At 43.4% G+C, this 25,158-nt stretch overlaps 1 protein-coding gene and 4 non-coding genes across 5 annotated transcripts; all 5 read left to right on the plus strand.

Annotated features, from left to right (window-relative positions):
* Positions 1-5,861: 5,861 nt before the first annotated feature.
* On the plus strand, positions 5,862-15,984 carry snx15 (sorting nexin 15). Its single transcript, XM_030432060.1, has 7 exons — positions 5,862-6,075; positions 6,698-6,854; positions 10,764-10,879; positions 10,957-11,236; positions 11,339-11,497; positions 12,857-13,054; positions 15,395-15,984. The coding sequence occupies exons 1-7, from the start codon at positions 5,977-5,979 to the stop codon at positions 15,526-15,528; spliced, it is 1,143 nt and encodes a 380-aa protein (XP_030287920.1). The 5' UTR covers positions 5,862-5,976; the 3' UTR covers positions 15,529-15,984.
* Positions 12,414-12,495, plus strand: trnal-aag (transfer RNA leucine (anticodon AAG)). Its single transcript has one exon. It is a non-coding gene; the product is annotated as a tRNA-Leu (tRNA).
* On the plus strand, positions 13,688-13,769 carry trnal-aag (transfer RNA leucine (anticodon AAG)). The gene has a single exon. It is a non-coding gene; the product is annotated as a tRNA-Leu (tRNA).
* Positions 14,300-14,381, plus strand: trnal-uag (transfer RNA leucine (anticodon UAG)). Its single transcript has one exon. It is a non-coding gene; the product is annotated as a tRNA-Leu (tRNA).
* trnal-aag (transfer RNA leucine (anticodon AAG)) lies at positions 15,147-15,228 on the plus strand. The gene has a single exon. It is a non-coding gene; the product is annotated as a tRNA-Leu (tRNA).
* Positions 15,985-25,158: the final 9,174 nt, after the last annotated feature.

Below are 25,158 nucleotides of genomic sequence, written 5' to 3' on the forward strand. Positions count from 1 at the left end.
GTGTAAACGGCAACACTTCGCTGGTGCTCCAGGCTCCAATCCCTGACTGCTGACTGCACAGCTAACTAAGCTAACTAGCTAAATCAACAAGTGGCTAATTCTTACATGTTGGACGTTTAAGTGGGACTTAAATCAGGGCGTGCAGACAGATATCAGCTGTGGGTAGTAATGCTCCTGAGAGAAGGCTGTGTATTCTCATCTCAGGTTCCTGCTAAAGTATCTGTCACATGTTGGTGCACGCTGTTCAACATGAGCACGTTCACAGGACCATCATTCTATATGCAGCCCTTTTCTATATTTGGGTCTGGAGCTGCTGTGTTTCTATTTGTGTATCTGAGACATTATAACGCTTCCATAGGTCATTTAACCCCAATTATTGCAGAAGGAGTTTTATGAAACTGGCACTGCTTCTGAAATTTAGCAGTGGAAACTTTATGTGATGATCATCTAGATATTGCCAAGATCAAAATAAGGGCGTGACACCGATCTCCCTCCACTAGAGTAACTCAAACACTCGCCATCTGTTTCTGTTTTTATCTCTGTTGATCGTGTGTGTGCGCCTGGTGGAGTCGGGTTGTAACAGAGCTGTTGACTGCTGGACGGGAGGACAAACAGAGCAGGGACTCGTTCTGAAGGGAACAATGTTTGAGCTGACGCTGGATATAGGGAGGTTTGGGAGAAAAACAAAGGAAATGGGAAGAGAGGAGGAGGAGGAGGAGCCCAAAAAAAAGAGGGGAAAGGGCAGACGGAAAGAGAGAAAGAAGGGGGCAGGGAGGTAAACATGTTTATGAGAACGTGGCCTTGGGTATTAATGGAAACACTACACACTGTAGCTGCAGTGTTTTCCCACATGTTGTCTGAGTCATGATGAGCGTACTCACCTCCAACAACCAGAACCTCTGAGATTCATTCTGCTGAAAGGGCCTGTGCCTCGTTCATGTTTGGCAGTAGAGGAGGAGGGGACGGTATCACTGGATCCATCTGCAGACCAGGCCTGAACACACATGGAGAGGACAGGACGGGGGTGGAGCTGCTGCGTGGTTCAGCCTGTTTTCTCTGAGGCAGGAGGGGAACAGGCAGGGATTACTGTACATACTTTACTCTGGTGACTAACAGGTCAGACAAAGACATAGAAGGTTACTAAACAGTGTGTAGAATTTAGGGGAAAATAATATCTATAATTATGTTTTCACCAGTGAATAATCACCTGAAACTGATAATCGCTGTGTTTTTGTTATTAGAATGAGCTTTTACATCTAGAGGGAGGCGTCCTCTTCTGCAGCCTTTCACGTTTTTAGCAGCAACAGTTGAGGAGGGTGAGACGAGGGGAGTTTAGTTGGTTCCATTCTGCAACCTCACCGCTAGACGCAACTATATCCTGGGATACCCACTGGACCTTTAGCTGGTTAACAGACTGGGAAACCATGTGTTCATGATGCAATTCTGTCTGTCTGACACCTGTAAGAACTTCCTGGGAAATGAAGGTTGATTGGCAGTCCAGGCGGCCATTTTCCTCTGACATCACGCTCATGGTGGGAGGCTCAAATGTCACACTGTTCGTAGTCAACATTACTATTTGATAATGTCACACGATATAAGAGAAAAGGCATAGATTAATCATGTCATCACATCATGGAGACATTTATTTGAGCCTGAAAGCCTGAGTGTAAATAAACGATAACGTTAGCTATAGGAAGTGTTTAAATGCTAACGTTAGCTATCACAGATCGAATGTGTTGTTCTACCGTGAAATATGGCCTGATTACCCCCCAGTTCAACAGTCATTGTCTTTCCAGGTGCTTTTCAATCGGTGAGCAGTGAAACGTCAGATTTCCTTCATTTATAGGACTTACAACCTGAAACACAGCAGAATAACCTTATCCCAGAGGGCAAGGTCAGAGGAAAATGGCCGCCATGTGAATATGGTCTAGTATAGACCAATGAATTAATACACTTGTGTTTTGTTGGCAGTTGATCTTATGATAAAAATGGAAATTAGGAGGAAAGTATTAAAAGTGAGATTCAGAGTTTATGTCTCTTACATTTGGCCAATTTCTTAAACATTTTCAAGGTTATTCCACAGAACACAAAAGTTTCTTACACAATTTTAGACACTTCAAATGTATATATTGCAGTTAGCCCTGTAGATGTGTCACTAAGACAAATACAGCACAACAGCAACTTCTCCTTTGTCTTTCTACAATCCCTAGAAGTTCCACTTCCTGTGCTGCAGCCTGTAAGTATGCAGGCTTGGAGAAACACACAGGGCCTCACTATAAATCCCCGTCTGAGCCCTCTGAGAGAGTTTATTTGGCAAGACAGCGTGAGCCCGAGCAGAGCAGACTCGGACCAGTTCAGACCAGTTTTCCTCTGAGGTCTCAGGCTTTCATCTCATTGTTTTCAGGCTCTCTGCAGAGTGCAGGCGGCTCACACTGAACCGGTGGAGTTCGGGGAAACACTGCTTTGATTTAAGCTAAACAAGAAGTTATGCTCATGTGTTCATAGAGTCCCTGTTGTACAGTATTATAAAATGTGTATTTCTACACTGGATAAAAGCATAGAAGTGACCAGAAAAAGAGAGCAGCCCTGTATCACGATGTTGTGCTGATATTTAGAGAATAATCTACAGAGAAAGTTGTGACGGGAACCTTTCATACGTCCACACACACACGATAGTAATGTTGGGCGTGCTTCACGGGGACTTTGTCATGTTGTGTAATGTTATTGCTTTATGTCTGTTGCACTGATATCTCTGTTATACAGTCGGTGTACGTTACAACAGCCGGTGCGCCTTACTGATTGTACATTTAACGACTTTTGGACCTCTAATCTCTCTCCTCTTCCATTCCTCTTTCTGTCTGCATGTTACACTTCCCCTCCTGTTCTTTCTCTGTCTTTGTCTGTGTGGCCCAGTTCCCCCACAAAGACAAAGAGGAGACTGTTCAGCGTGTGAAAGCCTCCTTCTCTCACTCTTTACCAGCATGAATGGAGAGCTAAAATCACAAATGAGTTATTATCACATTAATATATTCACCACAGAGAAACATGACAACACATTGAAGAGCACAGAGCCAGATTAAAAGGACAGCTAACTGTGGCAAGACTGTATTATTCACCAGAGCAACTGCTAACTGCTGCTGACGTTAGCTGGTCAGCTCAGTTAGCCGTGCAGTTAGCAATCAAGCTGGTTGATGTTTAAACAGCTTGCTCGGGGCTAGCTGGTTAGCGTGCTAACTTCAGTGGATGTCGTTACATCAGAATTGGTATTTCTTTACTTTCTGTTGATTTTGTTAATTCTTGCAACAAAATCTATAATTCTTACATATTTGCACTTTTAAAAATGGATACATACATTTACAAACACTGATAAGAAGTTTTAGATCGTAGATCATTTTATATCTTTATATTATTTTTAAGTCGGCAGTCTGTCTGGGCCCCTCTCAGCCAATAAGGCCCCAGGAATGTGCCTGGAATGACAAACGGTGGTATGAACTACACAGCCTGTAGATATTGTGTAGTTTATGTATAGACATGAGGACATTATATTGTACGAATTGCACTGTATTTATTGTATTTTATTTTATTGGGTTGCTGTTTTTATGTTAACTGTGTTTTTAACTTGTGTTTATTTTTATTTATTTTTTTCTATGCACATCTGTGAACACATCAAAGATGAATTTCCACTGCTTTCTGCAGGGGACATAAAGTTTTTCTGATTCTGATTCCACTTCAACTAATTAAAGAATAGTTTTGACATTTCTCTCCTCCAGTCCACCTCCACCTCTTTCTCACTCACAAACTCCTTTTTCCTTGTTTTTATTCTCTGAGCTGGTTCCCTCCTCTCGGCCCCTTCCTCTCCCTCCCACCAACTCTTCCTGGCAGCAGGAAACAATAGCCGTGTTATATAAGAACGTCCTCTTCCATGAGATGAATTCCAAGCAGCTCACGTTCACAGATAGAAGAGTGTTTCTGTTGCACTGGCCCTTTAAGGCAGCAGAGTGGCGCAGCGGAAGCGTGCTGGGCCCATAACCCAGAGGTCGATGGATCGAAACCATCCTCTGCTATTTTCTACATTTAACATCATAATTGTCATATATGAACCTAAGATGTGTGTATAGGACACTGTATCTGTGCTCTGTCCCCCTGAATATGCATGTAAAGTCATATTTATACTTTACTCTCTATCTCTATGAAACTGTACAGCTGAACACAAGCTGTTTGTCTTCACTTTCTCTCTGAACTCATCAGTTTTTTTCCACAGTAACACCTAACAGGTTATCCTAAATTAAATATTTACCTCATTTGTGTGTGCTACACATTTTCCCTTCAATTTAACAGGCAATTACCAGAGAAGCAGCGACCTTTGAGCTCCAGCCTGTTAGACTTTAACTCATGCTCAGTCCCTCAGTGTTGCTCAGAGGGCTCCGAACACATGCTGTAAAGGACTTATTCTAGGATCTTCTGAATGGTTTGATATTCACCGTGTCTTTACAATATAAGTGTGTGAGCGGGTTAATTAAATAAAGTAAAACGGATTTGTAATGCGCTCTGACCTTCCTAAAATGATCATGTTATACAGAAGAGATGAGAAACGACTAGCAGCTCAGGAGAGAGGCGGAAAGGATTGTTGTGAATATGAATGCACAGCTGGAACATCCTCAGAATAACAGACTGTAATTACTAACTGAAGTCTGTCGTTGCTCTCTGTGTTGTTTTGTCTCCAGCAGGACGAGGACGAGGCCTCTGTGTGCTTCTCTTATTTTAGCATATTTGACAGAGACACAGAGAGTCGTGTTAGTTTATCTGCAAAAAATCTGAATATGGATTTACACAGTTATATTTATTGACTTTAAAGGTCTATTCTCCACTTCAGCACATTTCAGGCACTGTGGGAGTTACATGAGCATGTAGCGCCCCCTGAAGGACTTTAACCGTCCCTACATGGACTAAAAAATTCATCTACAGCAACACTGTTGGCTAAACATCATGATGTATTTTATTAGGTTTTATGACGCAGTGCTAATCAGCATTTAGTCTTGAAGCAATTGCTTTTTAAGCAGCTTCAGGAGATATGTGTTTTTATATCATCTGTACTAAAATATTAGCGTCTATGTCTTTCCTGCAGTCTTTAGTGTTCGGAACAGGTGTCGACCATTTTGAAACTAAGTATGTCATCAAGTATTAAATAAACAAAAAGAGACAGATACATGAAACAGCTGTTTGCGAAAGCTAAAATGAACTAGATGTAATTTAAAGCTACATGTTTACATTTGTACTTAATTAATATTTTGGCAGGCTTGTGTTTTGAGTTGAGAAGACAAACAGCATTGCCCATCTTGAAATCCGACAATGCAAGAAAATAAAAAGGGGCCTTAATATCAACATCACCAAAACACAACACCAGAAAAGTTCAACACACAAGACGAGTGTTAAAGGTGCAATATGGATGAGTATTAGTTGAAAACATTCAAAAGTTCATCAAAATGATCCATACTGTCCTCTATTTGTTTGGATTATGAATTCAACAGGTGGCCAATTCTTACAGATAGCACCTTTAACATGGGTCATAACGGGGCGGATGTTCGAGCTATTATAATTATTAATAATAATACTAATACTAATAATAATACAGTTGTTTAGCACCTATTAAAATGGAAGGAATATAGCTTCAAAACCACAGAAACACTAAATACAACGTGAATATAAGAATATTAAAAAACATAGAAACATCTCAGCACTGATACTAATGAGACTGAGACTTATAAACACCAAAATATTTAAAACATGACAAAACTGGACAAGTTGACGCCGAGGTACTTTGGCGCCACAGCATACGTCATCACGCATGCGCGCACGTCACGGACCAGGAAGTGCGCGGGCTGTCAGAGGAGGGAGAGAAGAATCACAACAGAGCGACTCCGGCTTTGACAGCTCTGCTTTAAAACACGCTGCTCGTGTTTGTGACCGACAGCGGACATGTCGCGGAAACCCAAAGATGAATATTACCGATTCTTCACCGTCTGCGACCCCCGGACACACGAGAAGGGACACACCGAGTACAAAGTGACAGCGAGGGTCGGTTACACTCTTCGTGTCTATAGCAACAATGGAAACCTGTAGTTACTATCAGTCATAACTCAATAATGTTAAGCTAACTTACTGTTCTCACTGTTAGCTTATGTGTTTTATCAGTTCTCTTCAGGACGTAACGCGTGAATTGTTTCGTTTGTGGCAGTGACATCAAAACAAAACTAACTTTGTGTTGTTATGTGATTGTAACACAATGGAGTCACTTTAGTACAAAGGCTAGCTCACACAGACAGACACACACAGACACAATGGGTCTTTAACGTGGGACACTGGAGCACAGTGAGCTCTGAAGGGAGGCGAACTGAACTTGTGATTGTGTTTATGAGCTCCTGCAGCCTCATGACCACACTAATACCCCGTGGGCTGCACAGGCATGCGTGCACAATCTCAGTGGATCATATCTTTGATGCACTAACATGTGATAAGAAATGCATTGCTGTCCGATGTGACAAATGATAAACACACAGACACAATTTCACGGAACAACTTCAACTTTAATGTGTAACTGAAAACATCATATCCAGAATGCTGCGCCGTGAAGCTGCTCACAGACACGTCCGACATGCGTTTCATGAAACAATCTGTCTTTCTCTGCTGTGTTTTACAGTTTGTGTCCAAGCGTCATCCGGAGGATGTGAAGGAGGTGGCTGTGTGGAGGAGGTACTCCGAGCTGAAGAAGCTCCACGGGGAGCTGGCCTACACGCACAAGAACCTGTTCAGAAGACAGGAGGAGTTTCCGTCCTTTCCCCCCGCACAAGTCTTTGGTATGATGGGCTGCAGTCATAACCAATTCCAGCACCAGGAATTTGATCTGTTCAATGTGTTTTGTAGCTTTTTATGCAATGAGATGGTTTTAAAATGTAGGTAAGGCCTCAGGTGTTTTTTGTTTTTTGTACAGCTATTTACAAAACACTCAATCTGGTGTCTCAATGAGATGCCACACTAATGATGTGCGGCAAATTGTGCCAGTCCACAAAACAGTTCCTGTCCAGCACAAGACAGAGGGGCACGTCACAGGCCTGACACTTCCAGGGTGTGTCCCTCCTCCTGCTGTTCACCTGCTGGCAGCGGTGACACCTCAGCCTGCCCTTGGTGGCTTTTTGTCCAGAATCTGTGTCTGGGTAGATGGGCACAGGAACGTGATCAGCTCTCCTGCTCTGGGGAACACCTGTCTTGTCAATGCCACAGAGCTGACACACCAGCTCCACCATGAAGTCTTTGTGTGTCATGTGCTGAACCTGCTTGACGCTGCTCATCTCACAGTGCAAGATGAAGGCGTTTGTTGTTGCAATGTCCAGGAAGTGCAGCAACACGGCCCTGTACCAGCGACTGGTTTTTCTGTGGGTTGAGTCGTATTGAATGAGCTGGTCTGACAGGTCAACCCCACCTGTATTCTTGTTATAGGCCATGATCGGTGTGGGACAGGGAACGTCTCTCACAGCCCAGCGTCCAGCTCCATCCTTCACCCTTCTCTGCACTGTCTCACCTGAAACAGCAGGATGGATGGTGGAGCACACAGACACTTCCTGTGTGTCCATCCACTTCACAAAGACGAGTGGGCCCTCTCTGATCCACCTCACTGATCCTCTTTCACATTTTTTGGTGAGAGCATTTGCCCTCCCTCTTGGGCATCCTCTGCTGCCCTCCCTGTAGGTGCCACATGCTCCTAACTTCATCCCGGCCAGGTCCGTGAACAGTTTGGGACTGGTGTAAAAATCGTCCATGTATATATGGTACCCGGTGCCAAGACAGGACTGCTGAATAAGGCTCATGACCACATCATAAGACAGCCCATGCTCACTTACAGGGACAGTCTTGCCAGTGTATAAGCTGAACCCGATGGTGTAGCCACTGCTCGACTCAGCCAATACAAAGAGTTTAATCGCCCATTTAGTCGGCTTTTCCTTCATGTAATGTGCCACCATCCTCTCATCCACTGCCAGCTCCCTCCTCGGTTGGTAATGAGCCTGGCAGGCGTTCAGGATGTCGTCATAAAGAGGCCGGACTCTGAACAGTTTGTCATGACCCGGTGTTCCCTTCTTACGGTCATTCTGTGCATCCTCCTCAGGATCACTGAGGTGGATGTTCCATAATATGGATCGGAACCTGTCTCTGGTCATCACTTTGGCTGGCAGAGGCACAGACAAAATGTGATTCTGTCTCCAGTAGTCTTGGAGACATGGCAGCGACACCAACGACATGTAGCTCAGAAGACCAAAAAACTTGTACAGATCCTCCGTGTCTACATCAGTCCATTTGTATTTCTTCCCCAGTTCCTTGTTTTTGGCAGCATTCTTGTTGGTGTTGCTGCAGATTGTTCTGACTGCGTCGGTGGAAAAAAACAGTAGAAACAGGTCTTTTGGAGTATGGTGGGAGAGTGAATCTACCTGGACTCCAGGTGTTCTCCGCGGCTGGAAGCTGCTCCCTGTTGGAGCGGTGTCAGCCTGCTGCTCTGTCCTCCAGGGCTCAGAGCTGAGGGGCTCTGCTGCCCGAGCCAGCGGAGATCTGGACCTGACGGGCGAACCACGCCGCTCCTTCCTCCGCGCAGTCCTCCGGGTGGCACCGTGCGGGGGCTCCTCTTCCTCTTCCTCGTCCTCCTCTTTCAAAATGAAAGAAATGATCTCTTCTTCTTGCTCCTCTTCCAAAATGAAAGAGGGATCGTCCACCTCGACGTCAAAGTCCTCACTCTCCGGCTCAGACTCCGGCTGTGCGTCCCCCTCAGACCCCTCCGGGTCCGGGTCCGGGTCCACGGAGCGCTGCACCGGCCGCCCCGCGTCCAGGAGTCTCCACATCGTGTTGACACAGTTCAAATCTCTGGAATCTGAAAAACACTCGCTGTTACTCCCGCTGCTCCTCCTGCACGTTTCCAACAATAGCAAAGGGGGCGTGGTGTTTGTATTTGCCTGTGAACACTTTCCTTAGAATAACCCGTTTTTGTTTTATTTATCTTATACAGGTTCTTCCTGTCCACGTATTTTATACAGGAAGAACCTGTATAAAATAAATAAAACAACAATTATTTATCATACGTCTGGTTTTACTTGTCCTCTCAACACGGTTCAGAAAACAGTCATGTGGTCTGAAGTCCACACTTTCGACACGGAGACTTGCGTCACGCTGCTACGTCATCTCAAACCGGTCACGTGATCTGTTCGCGCCGACGCGTCCTTCGACTTCGGCGTCACTTCAATTATTTCCGGTTTGTGGTGACTATTATGACGTTTTCACAAAAACTATGAAATACAGATTCCTCTCCACTTTTTCTTCAAGCTCTTCTCTCTACGAGGGCACAGTTGCGCATGCGCACCTGCCTGGCTGTTCCCACTAATGCATTGCTCAATGTTTTCCAGGCAGATAATACTGTCTGCTTATTGTAAGTCTCTTTGGACAAAAGCATCTGCTAAATGCCCTGGATGTAAATGTAAATGACTCAGCCTATGCTCTCTACTTATCATGCTAAAAGAAATGTGCATCCCAATCAGCAGCCGTTTAGTCTCAAAGTACTGCCTTGACATGACAATACTGCTTGTAATGCCCTGTAATTATCATACTAAAAGGAAAACATGCATTCCCCCCCTGAGATCCACATCAAACATCCAGGAACAGTTTCACCTTCCCAGAACTGAGTTATCTGTTGATTTCCTTTTTGTGGACAAAGTTGTGGAATTTTAGGTCAGTCTGATCAAATTAACGACATTTTAGAGATAAAACTTTTAAATCAGTCACATTTGACCAGAACACAACACAGGGGTAGTATGTATACTGTGCATGTATAAAGAAAACACTGTGTTTCAGGCAGTGGTGTAGTGGAGAGAATACAACCTGTTTGTTCCCACTGCAACAAGCCTGCTATTTAGACTACCACACTCACCCAGTGTTGTAGAACTGCAACAAATATATAACAAGCTCTAAATGAAATGTGATGAATCTATTCCACAATAACTACATATGTACATGTTCTAGACAGTGTAATGACAACAAAAAAAGACATTTTACTTACTTGAATCTGATGAATTTAGTCCAGTGAAACAAAGAGATGTTGTTCGAAGGAAACCTTGAGAGGTTGTGTGAGTTCATGGCCATGAGGCGACTTATAAACACATTTACTGTCCAATAGCATCGTGAGACTGAACTATACGACCCAATGACTGTAAATGTGGTAAAAAAAAAAGATAAAATATAACAGATTGTTTTTTAGGATGGCTAAAAGTAACGTTGTAATTTTACAACGAGGGGTCTTACAGGATTAACAGCCAGTGTTCACAGTAATATATTATATACTTATAATCAATAAAGTGGAACACTGAATTTACAGTCATGTTATTCTCTTTTGCTTCAGCAATGATCCTGAGGAAAGATAATAAAGTAATGTTTATAACACAGTAACATGTTATTAATGACAATTTAAAATGCTTAAGTGTGTTTTGTAATTTGTATTGATTGGTGAGTTAACTAAGCTGCAAAACAGAAAGTAACATGGAACCAAAAACCACTATTTCATTAATTAATGGGAGCTGACAGTCTTCTAATCCAGGCAAATAGAGCTTAATGCTGCATACTGGTGTGAAATAACACATCTAAAAGAATACTCATAAAACAAATCCCATGTTTCCTCTAGCATCACCATCTAAATGTCATTATTGTCCTGGTTATTAACGGTCTGTCTGCTGCAGGACGGTTTGATGAAGCTGTGATTGAAGAGAGGAGGAAGGCTACAGAGGAGATGCTTCTGTTCACCACCAGCATCCCTGCGCTCTACAACAGCCCACAGCTCAAGGACTTCTTCAGAGTAAGACACACTCATGAACACAAATACAGGAAGTGACACAGATATTAAATACATGTTGCCTCCCTTTATCCTCTCAGGGTGGCGAGGTCACCAGACCTCTAGATCCGACCCCCATGTCCTCCGCCGGGCCTCTGCCTCCCCCTCTCATCCCGCTCCCCGAGCGAAGGGCCTCGGACTGTGAACCTGCAGAGGAGGAGGAGGGGAGGGAGGCTCCCCCCTTACCCCAGGACTTGGGCACTAATGTGGGCTTGGAGGTGGGAGAACCTGAGGTGGCAGCTGAGGCCTACAGCGAGATGGGAGGCTCTCCGAGGGAAGAAGAACCAGAGGAGACAAGCGATGCAGAGCTGGATGACAGAAGTATGACGGAGAGACCAAAATCTGCAGGAATTCACACTCTCTGTTCTTACTTTCTCTCCTTGTTAATCTTTTTCACCTTTTGGTTTGTGTTTCCACCTCCAGTCCCGTCCCCACCCACAGACCTCCTATCACCGGAGGCCCAGGAAGAAGAATTTGATTCACTGTTTGACTCGGTGGCAGAAGTCCCGTCACCAAAGGAGGAAGGTCCACCTCCGCTGTCTGACAACGACCTGGCTGTGTTTGATCCCTGCTATAAACAAGGTGAAAATGGATGCATGTAAAACAAAACCACTGTCTAAATCTCTCAGTCTAATCAGATGTGTTATCTAGATTCTGTCATTTTCCATTTTTATCATGTAATAATTCACCATGTTGACCATTTGTTTACAGGCCGTCCTGCCAACTCACCTGCATGAGTTAATAAATGTGATCTGCAAATCCAAATCCATGAAGCGATTCCATCGACGATTGAAATATCTTATTTTTGCAGCACCGATGTGTACGCCATTGCTTTACTATTAAGTCTTATTTGTCAACTGTGAATTCCTCTATAAAAGCTACATGGAGTCAAGTGTGATTTAAGGCCATATGGTCACATTTAAATAGCACAGTGAGAATGTAACAGCAGTAACATGTTAAAAGGAGAGTCACTAGATGGCAGAGACGAGCTGTAACTGACTGTCCTGTTGGAACATTGACTGTCCTGATCCTGCTTTTGACTTCCATGATTGAACATTAATGCACGTTTAAATTTTTCGATTTAAATTTCAAATTTTTGACCCTCTACTGTAACATATAACAGACGTCCTCTCCCAGGCTTAGTTGTTAGTATATCCATCCTCTCCAGTAAGAAGTGGGGCTGCATTTAACAGTTATCTTCATGGTGGGTTAATGTGTCCATTGTTTTCTCAATTGATTGATTAGTTGTTTGGAACTGATCGGTGTTTCCCAAAGCCTGAGATGACGTTCTCAAATGTCTTGTGTTTCTTCGACCCAGAGATAAATTATTTACTGACATACAGGAAGAAAGAAACCAGAACAAACTCATATTGTGAGATTTAGAGTTTAGAGTTTTTTTATTTACTTTAAAAGTAATTCAAACTCTTAAAGTCATTATAAGAATTGTGTGGGATTAATTTAATAGTTTAGAACTAAATGATCAAATGTGTTTTGTATGGGTAGCGTGGCCGAGCGGTCTAAGGCGCTGGATTAAGGCTCCAGTCTCTCCGGAGGCGTGGGTTCGAATCCCACCGCTGCCAGGAAACTTTTCAGCTGCTTGATAAAAAAGAGCCATCCATAGTGGATTTAATGTAAATCCAATTTGCTCTATGGGCACCTCTAACCAATCCTGCAAGTTATGTGACTCCATAATATCAGTGTGGATTATAGATTCCCAAAATACAAAGTAACATCATCAGATATCTGATTTTGTCCAGCCAACAGCAGACAATCCTAAATATTCCTGTTAACTATGATATTATACAAAGACAAATCACCAAACTCTGAGCAGCTGGAACCAGACAGAAGAAAAACACTATCTAGTAATCTTTTTTAGATCCTGATGATTTCACAACAACTCATTTCTCTGCTTGTAAATCATTTCTTCTCTCTGTGTTTCAGATGGAGCCATTTCCTCCAGCGACCACTCAGAGTTGTTCTCACTGCCGCCGACCAGTCTGAACGGAGGGGACGCGGGTTACCTGAACCAGGCCGCCACTGAGCTGACGGCTGCGATGGAGAAGGAGAAGGAGGGAGAGTTTAGCAGTGCCATCCGTGGGTACAGGACGGCGGTGGATATCCTGATCACTGGAGTGCAGGGTGAGGCCATACAATTAAGGAGGGAGTTCAGTAATAGTGTCCGGTGGTGCACAGCGACATTTCTTTGTCATTCACAATCTTACATTTGAGCCCGATGCACTCATTGACTCAACATGGCATTTTAGCTGAATGCACTCACGAAGTGCACGAGCCAGCTGTGTTGCTATAGTGACAGATCTGCACTCAGTTGCAAAAATTGCAAATTACGTGCCCGTGCTCCATGTGCAAATAAGCTAGTGCATCAGCACAAATTATATTGTGCACTTACCTATAACATCTTGTTTTCCGTGTTTACTCTGCAGCACATATTCTGATGTGCCGCTCACACAGCTGATACACACAAGTACACAGCTGATACACTCAAGTACACACATGTACACACATGTACACACACGTACACACATGTACACACATGTACACACATGTACACACACAGGCAAATGGACACGGCGCATCAGAGCGTGCTTGTTCTGTGACCTCATCGTAAAATCAACACTGCTGTCTTGTTCCAGTATTTACCGTCCTGCTTTAGCCAACGTAAACTTTGTGTCACTCCGCCGTAAATATATCTGTTGTGTCACTAATGGATAACTCATTAAGAGAATCCTCTCTAGTGTTGCGTAGCTGTTTGTGGGTAGCGTGGCCGAGCGGTCTAAGGCGCTGGATTAAGGCTCCAGTCTCTTCGGGGGCGTGGGTTCGAATCCCACCGCTGCCAGGGATTCTTTTCAGCTGTAGTGACACACAAAGAGACGACTGAATCTCAAGGAAAACGAGTGTTTGTTGAAACATGTCATTTCCACATACTGATTTGTTTGAGCAGACTCCCATATACATTATAAACTGAGCACCTACGTCTTAAATAGTTCAGGTATGATTGAAACAACTGTTGAAGATGTTCTGTATGTTGTAATGACGTAGCACTGCCAAGCATGCTCTACTGTCTCTGGAGGGTCGAGGCCCACCTCTTGGAATTTTTCAACCATAGTTACTTTTAAATTCTGATCAGACTCAATGAGTGAGAATTTTTCAGTTCTTTGCAGCCGTATAAACTGATGAGCAGGTAGCTCATGAATGTCCCGGCACAAACCTGATGTCATCGTTGTTGAATGTCATCTTAATGGCCGATATCAGCAGATACAGATGTTCCAAACTGTAGACAGAAAGAAGTGCAGTATCGCCAGTTTTTCCTGTTCAACTAGAGTATCGATCACACTCCATTTTAAGTTAAAAGAGGACTTGTCTTGTGGTAGCGTGGCCGAGCGGTCCAAGGCGCTGGATTTAGGCTCCAGTCTCTCCGGGGGCGTGGGTTCGAATCCCACCGCTGCCAATGAATTTATAGTTTGTTGAAAGAGACGATTACAGAACCAGGAATCATCAGAACTAATGAACTGCATCAGCAACTTAGTCAATTCATGCAATTCTAGAAATGTCTTAGTACAAATAAATCCTCAATAGAGAGTTGAATTTCAAATCAGGAAGAGTTCTTCTTTCATAACGCCTCTAACTTTTAGACAGTTTAGTAAATTACACTTTCAGATACAGTCAGCACTGAGCCAGCTTTTGTTTGAAAAAGTGTCCTCACCAACTAAAACCTAGATCAAAGGTCCCCTCTGTGGTTCTGAAGAAGAGATTTTAAATGTTCACGACTGATACTTTTGTCTGAACAACCTTGATAAGCGCTCTCTCTTTGTTTTCATGACTTAATAAACTGAATAAACAAACTGACCTTAAGCGAAAACACAATTTCCTACTGTTTTACTTTGTTCATATGTGGCGGACCCTGCCACCTTTCTAGCTTCAAACAGTGACCTCATTTTCGTCCGTGAACAGCTTGTTTGTTCAGTTATGGAAAAGATAATTATTTCTGAGTTTGTATTATTACCTCGTTAATATTGTGAATATTACAATTCTGAGTTTGAATTTCTTCCTCAAATCTACAGAGTGCCCCTTTAAGTGTGCCATGTGCTACGAACACGTGACCCTCTCACAGGTCATCAGTTTACTCTGTGCCTTAGTGTCAGATCTATTCCTGACAGTGAACTTTGGCCCACCCTCCTGATGACTCGTAACACTGATACATGTGGAGTCATCGGGTAGCGTGGCCGAGCGGTCTAAGGCGCTGGATTAAGGCTCCAGTCTCTTCGGGGGCGTGGGTTCGAATCCCACCGCTGCCAAGAATCTTTTCCAAAGACTTAAATCATAAACGTCCGACCTAATTAGCGATTCAGTTCGATTTCACATGGCTGTTCTCTGGCAGCACATTCACCACAGCAGCTTCTGAAGGTAGAACGACGACTTTAACCACCTTCATCTTCCTGTTTTTGTGTTCGGTCCGTCCAGGAGACACAGATCCAATCCGCCGGGAGTCCGTGATGAGAAGGACGGCCCAGTACCTGAAGCACACTGAGATGCTGGTTGACAGGCACTCCTCACCAACTCAGACACCTGCACACACACATTCACAGGACCCTTAGATGCACACACACACACACACACACACACACAAACACACACACACAGGTATTTATACACACTGTTCACACACATGAAGACTGATCAAAGAAGAAGCTCAGGGTTGTAACATACATACAGTATGAGAACACTCACTCATCTGGATCACAGCATTCAGAAAGAAACACTCATCTCCACACACACACACACACACACACACACACACACACTTAGACAAAGACACACACTCCTGAGGTACACACTACTCCACAGACTGTTTCTGGAGTCGCTTTTGTTTAGTTAAAAATCTGTGATTTACAAAATTGAAGTATCTGGAAACTGTAAGTAATTGTACACGTAACGGATTAATGGATCTTTTCTCTTACAATGTTTTCTTGTTCAACACAATAATGATTATGTACATCAGTCATTCGCATTTTGCACGATGTTTTTGTTAATAAATATGAATCAAACTTAAATGAACCAGATTATGTGTTTTGTTGGTTCAGAGTTCAGGAGGAGGAGGTAGCTGTCGGACGGTCACAGGTCCAGGACATGTGAGGAGATCTGACCTCAGGAATCAAATTTAGAATCACAAACAGGGTCGGAGCGTCGCTCACCACAGTCACTATTACTGGTTACACAATGTAGACAGTCACATCATCCAAGTGTCACAATACGATTCCACCAAACACAGATTAAGACTAAAGAAAAGGAAAATCAACTGCGTGACTTTTACCTAATCTTGTAATCCCGTTACTATGATTCTGTCACTCCCTGAGCCTGTTTCTCAACATCTGCTGTAAATGCACAGGACTTAACATCAGGTAACATCTCAAATCATCTTCAATAAATCTGGTAAATAATGGTTACTAAAGTACAGAATGGCTGCCACAACCGAATCCAGTAGCTCATTTGAAGGCGCTGCAGTAGCGAGGCGGTACCTCTGAGAGGCGCTGTTAGATACTAGATCACATCAGTTACACATCCTCTGGAGCAGAACCTCCTCATTTCTCTTTCACTTCTAAGTGTTTACCACCTGGTACCGCTGCACAGTTAATCAAATGTTACTGGTATCGAACTGAACTCAACTGAACTGTAGTGCTGCAGAGAACGTGTTTGCCTGGTAGAGATCCCAACAAATGTCTCATCATCATCATTCGAGTAGTAAACGATCACCCCGCTAATCCTGAATCATACTGCAGTCGTAATCTGCTGAAATAATCCCATTATGATTTATTCCTCCCTATATCCTGCAGCCGAACACTGTTAATCAGCTCGATCTCATAGTTCGTCCTCAGCTGAGTAATTCTGACGTGAAAGCAGCAGTTCAGCGTGGTGCGTTTGAAAACCACTTGAGTTGGGTTTTGTGCTTTAACACAGTAATCAAATGACACACCTGCAGCTAATTCGTTTGTTTCCTCATGCAAAATGCACTTTACTTCCCACAATTCCCTGCAACATTTCCTCTTCCCATGCCCAAATCTGCTGAACAGTTACAAGATACAAAACACCAACACGCCGCTGTTGCTCTTAGCTCCCAGTCTGGACCACTAGCTGCATGGCTAACCAAGCTAACTAGCTATCAGCCAGCAGCTAGCTGTTACTCAGGTTATATAGCAGCTGGCCAATTCTTACATATTCTACCTTCCATGCATTATACATCCACTAAGAGTCCATATCATGCTAATAACACATAAAGCAGCTTATTAACTGTCCATCTTTCTTTTTCAGACACTTCTGTCCAAAGTGACTCACAGTAATTCATACATTCATACACTGATGGCATTAGCTGCCATGCAAGGTGCTGACCACCAAGGACAGTTCAACATGCAGACCAGGGGAATTGAACCACTAACCTGCTGATAACAAGATGCTGGCTCTACCCCTGAGCCACAGCCCCCCCACAGAGAGAACGCCATTATTTATTTCTGCAGGAGTTTCATCAGACAAACCTCCTTTCTGAGGTTAAGTTTTAGTCTTCGTTTGATCCGAGCACAAGAGGAAAAAGGGTGGATGGAGAGAAAAGAGAGTGGGAAGTGGGATGCAAAAGAGAGGGAAAAGAGGAAGGAGATCAGTGCCATACAGCAGAATCCCTTCTCTGGAGAGGAGAGAGGGATGGAGGGAGGACTGGAAGGACAAACAGATGGAGAGGCGACAAAAAAAAGGGAAGGCCGGCGAGAGGAAAAGGCTACCCTTTCTCTCTCCAGATGAGAAACCGAGGGGTTTGCGGGGAGCGAGAGATAACAGAGAAGGACGGAGGAGGAGAGGAAAAAAGGAGGGATGTGATTAGAGGATAAGCAGAGATCATCCCTCCATTGTTAGAGGGATGGAAAAACTGACCCTCCCTCTTCCTCTATTTTCGTCCCCCCCCCTCTGCCGTATCTCTTTTTTGTTTTTTGCATCCTTTGTTTTTGAGCATTGTGGGGCGCTTGAAGAGGATGGAGGGATGGCAGAGGGAAAGGGAGAGATAACGTTGCTCCATCCTGTTACGTGTCCCTCTTCTCCACCTCTCTACCTTTTTCTGCCCGTCTCTCCCTCTCTTTCTAGTGCTGCACCTGTGAAATGCAGAGGATGTGAGATGGAGAGGAAGATGGAGAGACAAAGAGGTGGATGAAGGGAGGGAGGGAGGGAGGGATGAAAAGAGAGAGAGAGGGGTAGAGCCTCGCAACATTAGCATGCTGAGAGTGTCAGCACTCTCCTCTTTTCCTCTCCCTCCATCCCCATCCCTCTTTCCATCCCTCCCTCCGTCTCTTTCTCCTCACTGGTCACTGCAATTATACCATCAAAACACTCCAGCCTGAGAGCATAATAGCTTCCCCCTGTGTGTGTGTGTGTGTGTGTGTGTGTGTGTGTGTGTGTGTGTGTGTGTGTGTGCGTGTGTGTATCATCACGAGAGATCAAAAAGAAAGAGTTGTGTGTGTGTGTGTGTGTGTGTGTGTGTGTGTGTGTGTGTGTGTGCATAATTTAGTGCCATACATGGTGCATCACATGTGCATATATGACATGGAGGGCAGCTGCTGGTTGGTGTGCGAGTGTGCGTGAGTGTGTGCCAAAAAACGGATTTGCCGGCGTGTGTGGGTGCACATGACAGTGTGTGTGTTTGTGTGTGTGTGTGTGTGTGTGTGTAAGTATCTTTGGAGTCCTGGCGGCTAGAAAAACTGCTTCTCCAACCTCTGACCGAACACACTCTTAAACGCAACGCTGAGAGACCCACTTTACGTGTGTGTGTGTGTCAGCTAGTGAGTTACTATTTACATACACACACACACACACACACACACACACACACACACACACACACACAATCACACTGCTAATGGATGCACAGAGGCATACAGTCATGGTTTTGAGACACAAACCGTTATGACCTACATGCCCAGTGGGTCATCATTAAGCCAAACAGCACACTCTGACACCTTCGGCTGTCCACACACACACACACACACACACACACACACACACACACACACACACACACACACTGTTTTTGTTTTTGTTCCCTTCACTTCCTCTCTCTCTCTCTCCCCTTCCGCCCTCTGTCTCTTCCTTTTTCTCTCATTCTCCAGCACACACACAATCCCCCCTCTATGAGCTTGTTATCCCTCTCTCTCTCTCCCTCCCTCTCTCTCTCTCCCTCCCTCTCTCCCTCTCTCCCTCTCTCCCTCTCTCCCTCTCTCTCCCTCTCTCTCTCTCTCTCTCTCCCTCTCTCTCGCTCGCCCGTCTCTCTCTGTCACCTTGCCCTGAGCTATTTGAGTACACTTCTGTCTCTCTCCATCACACACACACACACACACACACAAATACTCATTCTCTTTCAGTCCGTCTCACCCTCACACTCTGTTCCAACCTGTCTCTCTCTGTGTGTGTGTGTGTGTGTGTGTGTGTGTGTGTTATGGTCAGTCTTGACATGTGTCGTCTGTCTCTCGGTGTCTGTTTCACTTGAACACCAAAAGTGTCCTAAAACAACTGGAAACAATAAAACGACACCTAGTGCAGTTTGAAAATTAAAGGGGCAGTCCAACAATTTCACATGTACCGCTCAGTTTATCCGTCACGAGGCGTGCAACGCAGGTTTATAACAGAAAACCTGTGTTGCAAAGCTGCAGGTGTCACTTTTGAGATAGAGAAGGGCTTTTGAGTTGCATTATGGGAGATGTAGGATTCTCTGTTTCAGGAGCTTGAGCTGTAATTAAAGGTCCCACATCACAGAAAGTGGGATTTCCTGTCTTTGTTCCTGTCTTTGTTGGCTAAAAAGCAAGTCAAGGTTCTGTATGAATATTATGAAAGTATCAAAAAATATTAGTCTATAGAGAAATGCACAGAATTATAATATTATAATATATTAAATTTAGAAACTGTGCCTTTAAACAAGCTGTTAGGTCTTCCGTAAGGTTGTGGTGTCACAGCTTTACAGTCCCGCCTGCAGCCACACCCTGCATGACTATGGATGGAAAAACACAAACATTGCTGTTACCGAAACAGAGTGGGTGGTGCCTGCTCAGGCCTGTGAGAGCTGACCAGTCAGAACACTGGATTTTGTCCTGATGGGGGTTTTAAAGAGACAGGCGCAAAAACGAAGTGTCAGCACAGTCGGTGAACTGAGTTGCTGAAACGATGGACAGAGAAATGTAATGTTCTTCAACATGACAGCATGGAAACATCTTTTAGTAGGAAGAACAAAATATGGGACCTTTAAAGGGCAACTCCACCAATTTAACACATTAAAGTGTGTTTTCAGGTGCATGTAATCTGATAGATTGCCTCCAGTTGCATTGTGGGTTATGAAGGCAACAGGTTTTAAAAGAAACTGTATAGATTTGTTTTTAACACCTGTGTAGAAAAACAATGCTAGACCTGGCACCTACGTTACCCACAATGCATCTCAGCTAATGAGGAACTTCACTGGTGGAAACATTTTACAGGCAGCGAAAAACTTTACACTACTTTATTCACAAAGGCAGTAAACTTTAATGTGTAAAACTGGGAGAGTAACCTTTTAAAGTCAGGACACTTCTTCCTCTGCTCCTTCAGTTAATAGATAATAGACAATAGATGTCAGTTTTTCAGTTTTTTTGTGATAAATAAATAAATAAAGTTAAAAAAGTGCTACTTTGGCTCTGATGCAGCGTGTCATCTGCAAACATACTAATAACTAAATACATGTAATGGATTAAAAAGCGTATATTTGCCTCCAAACGTAGTGACGTGGAAGTTTAAAGCAGCAGAAATGTAAATATTCAGGTAACATTCACGTACGTCAAAACTGAGCGTAAGAATAGTAATTGAGTAAATCTACTCAGTGAGCAGAGTTGGTCGATGCTTCTCATCATATTCCTCATCGATCTATATTTAATGTAAATCTACCTGGTGACATCACACATTCCCTCACTTCACTGTTTCTCTGTGGTGTTTGTTGTTTCCTCTTCATCGTGGCTTCCTCTTTCTACCTCTCTATGCTTTTCCATCCTCTCGTTCCCCCTCCCCCCTTCATTCCCTCTTCCTCTCCCCATCACTCTCTCCCAGCAAGTAAATCAATGAACATACACTTTATGCCATCTATTGATCCTTTCATATCTATCTGTCCTCACACCCTCCTGTTTTTGCCCTCTCAGTTTTTCTCTCCCCCATCCCCCTTTTTCCCCCCTCACCCCTTTGAATTTATAATCTCTTTCTCTCTCTCTCTCTCTCAGTCAGTCCCTTTCTCTTTATATCTCTCGCTCTGGGACATCCTATTTATATGGCTGGCACCTTCATGCTCGTACTGAAGTGTGTGTGTGTGTGTGTGTGTGTGTGTGAGAGAGTGTTTGATGTTGGTCTAAGTGGTTAACATAATATGAGTCCTCAGAGAGATGACGTTCCCGCACTCACACACGCACTCGCGCACAATTTTGGGCTTTTTGGTGCTTTTCTGTGAACAATTTGTGCTTTTTAGTATTCTCTAGCTTGTGCAGCAGATCCATGTATTATCTATCAATTGCATTCTCCCACTCTGCCTCTCTGTCCAAACACACACACACACCTCTGTGGCTCGACCGCCTTCCTCGAATGACAAAAACCCTGTATTATCTTTTGTTATTCATTATTGCAGATGGAGCCATCATTTCATGACCTCGCTGCCTCTCGCCGTCCTCCCCCTGCATATGTTTTTATTTATTTAGACCTCTCACACTTTCCCTCTTTCCTGCCCTCTCCTCCTCTCTGCATGTTTATGTTTATTCAGACACATCTCCCTCTTTTTCTCCCCCCCCCCTCACCCAGTCTCTCCCCCTCTGTCCAGCTTTTGTTACCAGGCTCGTTTCCATAACAACTGCGACCTTTCTGTCATGCCTAACCATTTTTAATCAGAAGCAGAGAAAGACAGAGATGAGATGAGGCGGAGAGAGAGGGAGAGAATGGGGAAGGAGAAGGTTACAGGTTAGGTGATGCATTCGATGGCTGAGAAAACAATTTTATCCTCCAAAAGAGACAAACAGAGGATGAGGATGAAGTGCGGAGTGGAAGCTGGCCCTGACCCTCACAGTTTGGAGCGCGGCTTTATGTGGCTGACATTCCTAGCAACAGGTAACAAAGTGCTGCTCAAGGTCAAACATCTACCTTAATGTTTTCCTGGAAACCAAACATTTCTGTGTGATTAAAGCATTACAGAGGGTTTATCTTTCCTCTGTTGATTGTCCAGTTACTGTCACACTGTTCTCCAACGACTGCTGCTTCCCTCCACAGCACAGTCGTTAGGAGAGTAACATTCTGGTTACACTTCAATACAGTGGGATCATTAAATGTGACAGACTCAAATTCAAAACAAATAGGGGCAGCATATCGCTGGACTAACCTGCTAACTGCTGTTAACTAACTGCTGCTATCTAGTTAGCTCATTTAGCCGTGCAGCTAGCAGTCGGAGAATCAGGGGAGTGTTGGTGTTTACACAGCGAGCACAGGAGCCTTAGACTGTGACAGGTCGGGCTAACTGGCTAGCATGCTAACATCAGTAGATATCCAACACACAGACGTCATGACATCAGAACTGTTATTAACATTCTATTGATCATTTTTAATGTTCTAATGTTTTTAACAACAATTCTACATATTACAAATATGTGTACTTTTAGCCAATTATATGGCAATGTATGTAATTAGTGAAATAATCCATTAGATTACAAAAACACAAATTATCTAATCTGAATTACTAATTTTACAAAAATGGCAGTTTCACTTTTTTTACTCAGAGTTTTACCAGAAATGTAAATTCAGTCTTTATCTACATGTTGATGGAAGTCAGGTTTAGTTTCGTAGTCCTTGAAAATGTTTCTGAAGCTTCACAGCGTTGCTTTCTCCTAAACAACTGAAGTAGATGGAGACTTGTTTTAAAACATTAAAACACATAAAAAAACAAAAACATTAAATGTCTCCAAACAGCTCTGGCACAGTCCAAGTCTCTGACAGCTCTTAGATCCTGTGTTGTTTTTAAACAACCTTATTTAAAAAAAGATAGAAAGATAAAATCATCGCTGCAGCTGTAAAGCTAACAGCTTTATCACACACCCCGTCTGAAGTGGGTGGACCACTTCAGGGTTTAACCCTTTAGGCGCCAGAGTCGCAAATTTGCGACACACCGCGGTACTGAACAAAACAGCTGTTTTCTCCCAATAGAGTGTTACATGTCGTTCATACTCCCCACCACTAGTTGGCAGACATCCTATACTTAGACCTTAGCTCATAAAAACGTCTTGCTTCAATGCAAAATGTTCGAGGAAGTCCCATGCAAACTGTGGGGTGAGAGAGCGGAGACAGTGCGCCAGGAAGCCATTTTGCCGAAGGGGTATTGCTGGATTCAGACGTTATTGAGACGAAATAAACGACAATGGCATGCAAAAAGTTGACACTTAGGGAAGTGATTGAGCTCCTATTCGGTGATTCTGATTCTGAAGTGGAAAATCTAGCTTTGGGAGATGACGGTCGGTTGATTAGTGAGCTTGCTAGTCGCGGTGCGTCTTTGCATAGCAATGGCGGTGCCGCGCAGAGCGAGGAAAACGCACAAGCACTAACACACGATCCTTTGCCCAATAGGTGGGAATGGAAATGATACACGAACTCGTAGTATCAGTAGGGAAGCGAATGTATGTGGTAGAAGTAGCGGGGGTGGTGAGAATAGCGCTGGGTGTCAGCGTTAGTGTTCACTCTTTCCACCGCGACGGTCACGTAGCCTCCATCCGCGGCAGCGGTGCAGCTATGCGCCGCAGCAGTGTTCACAAAGCACACACGAGTCCAACTCTTCTCACAACACTAGAGGAGATAGCAGGGGGAGACGTGGGCGAAGTGTTCGTAGAAAGGCTGATGGGTGTCGTAGGGGCAACAGGGGAAGGCAGAACAGGGCTGGAAATGATGATGATGATGATGATGATGGTAATGGTGGCTGGGCTTACTTGAGAGATGAAGTATATGGATAAAGCCCTTTGATGAGCAAATTGGATATCGTGGTGACAGAAAGCTAAGCAATGATTCAAGGTCTTTAGTTTTTTTTCCCTCTTTCTGACTGATGATTTCTGGTTATCTTATAACAATGGAGACAATGCTCATCAGTATTTAGGCTGACATGAACTAATTCCAATTCCAAGTTCATGGTTTCATGAATGGTATGATGTAAATGTGTGTATATATATATATATATATATATATATATATATATATATATATATATATATATATAAAGTTCTTATTGTCTCTGTGCCTTGCAATGAGAGGCTCCACACTCTACAAATATTACAAACTTTTATCTGGATAGATGAGCTAAAAGACGCCTACTGTTATTATTATCATATAATAATAATAATAATAATAATAATAATAATAATAATAATAATAGAGAAGAAGAGAAAACAAGAAAAAGGGGAGAAAAAAAAGTGTCCTCCAATGGGGGGGGATGGTGGGTAAAAAAAACGCATACTGTTTACATGAGTTTTGTGGTGTACTAATAGTTCTAGTTTACGACTGTTGGCTTACAATTTACTTTTTCCCTGTTCATTTGATGTGTGGACAACATAACAAATGGATGGAGGGGATGAATCTGATGAAATAAGTTCAACTCTCTTTCAAAATACCAGGTATTTCATGGAAATTACATAATCCAATATGGCCGCCACCATATGACGTCATAATATGCAAATTAGATGGGAAAAATTACTCCCTTCATAAACTTTAGGTCATTCTCAATATTTGTCTCATTTACACTTTGTCTCTATCTCAAACTACATTCAAGCCAGAGCCTTCTGAAATTTAGATGTCAAAATCTAGTATTTTTTAAAATAAAACCCGGCGCCTAAAGGGTTAAATAATCTCGGGATCTTTGGGCTTCTGGAGACGTGGACGAGCTGGATGGATTTTATATTAAATCCCCAGATACTTCAGTTGTTGAGGAGAATGCTGTAAAGATCCACAAACGCAGTTTCACCTGACGTTCCATCAGCATGGGGCTGAGTAGACAGTTACTGAATGTTAACTTTTACTTTTACTTTAAACATCGCAAAATATTTCCAGTGGAAATAACATTTACACTGCAAACATGTCAGATCAGATTAACCTCACAAAAGCACAAGCTACACTGTGTGTATTCTACAGTGATGTTTACATTTTCTCTCAGCATTTTAAAGATGATC

This window comes from Sparus aurata, chromosome 10 (assembly GCF_900880675.1).
Source record: "Sparus aurata chromosome 10, fSpaAur1.1, whole genome shotgun sequence".
In the NCBI taxonomy this organism is placed as follows: Eukaryota; Metazoa; Chordata; class Actinopteri; order Spariformes; family Sparidae; genus Sparus; species Sparus aurata.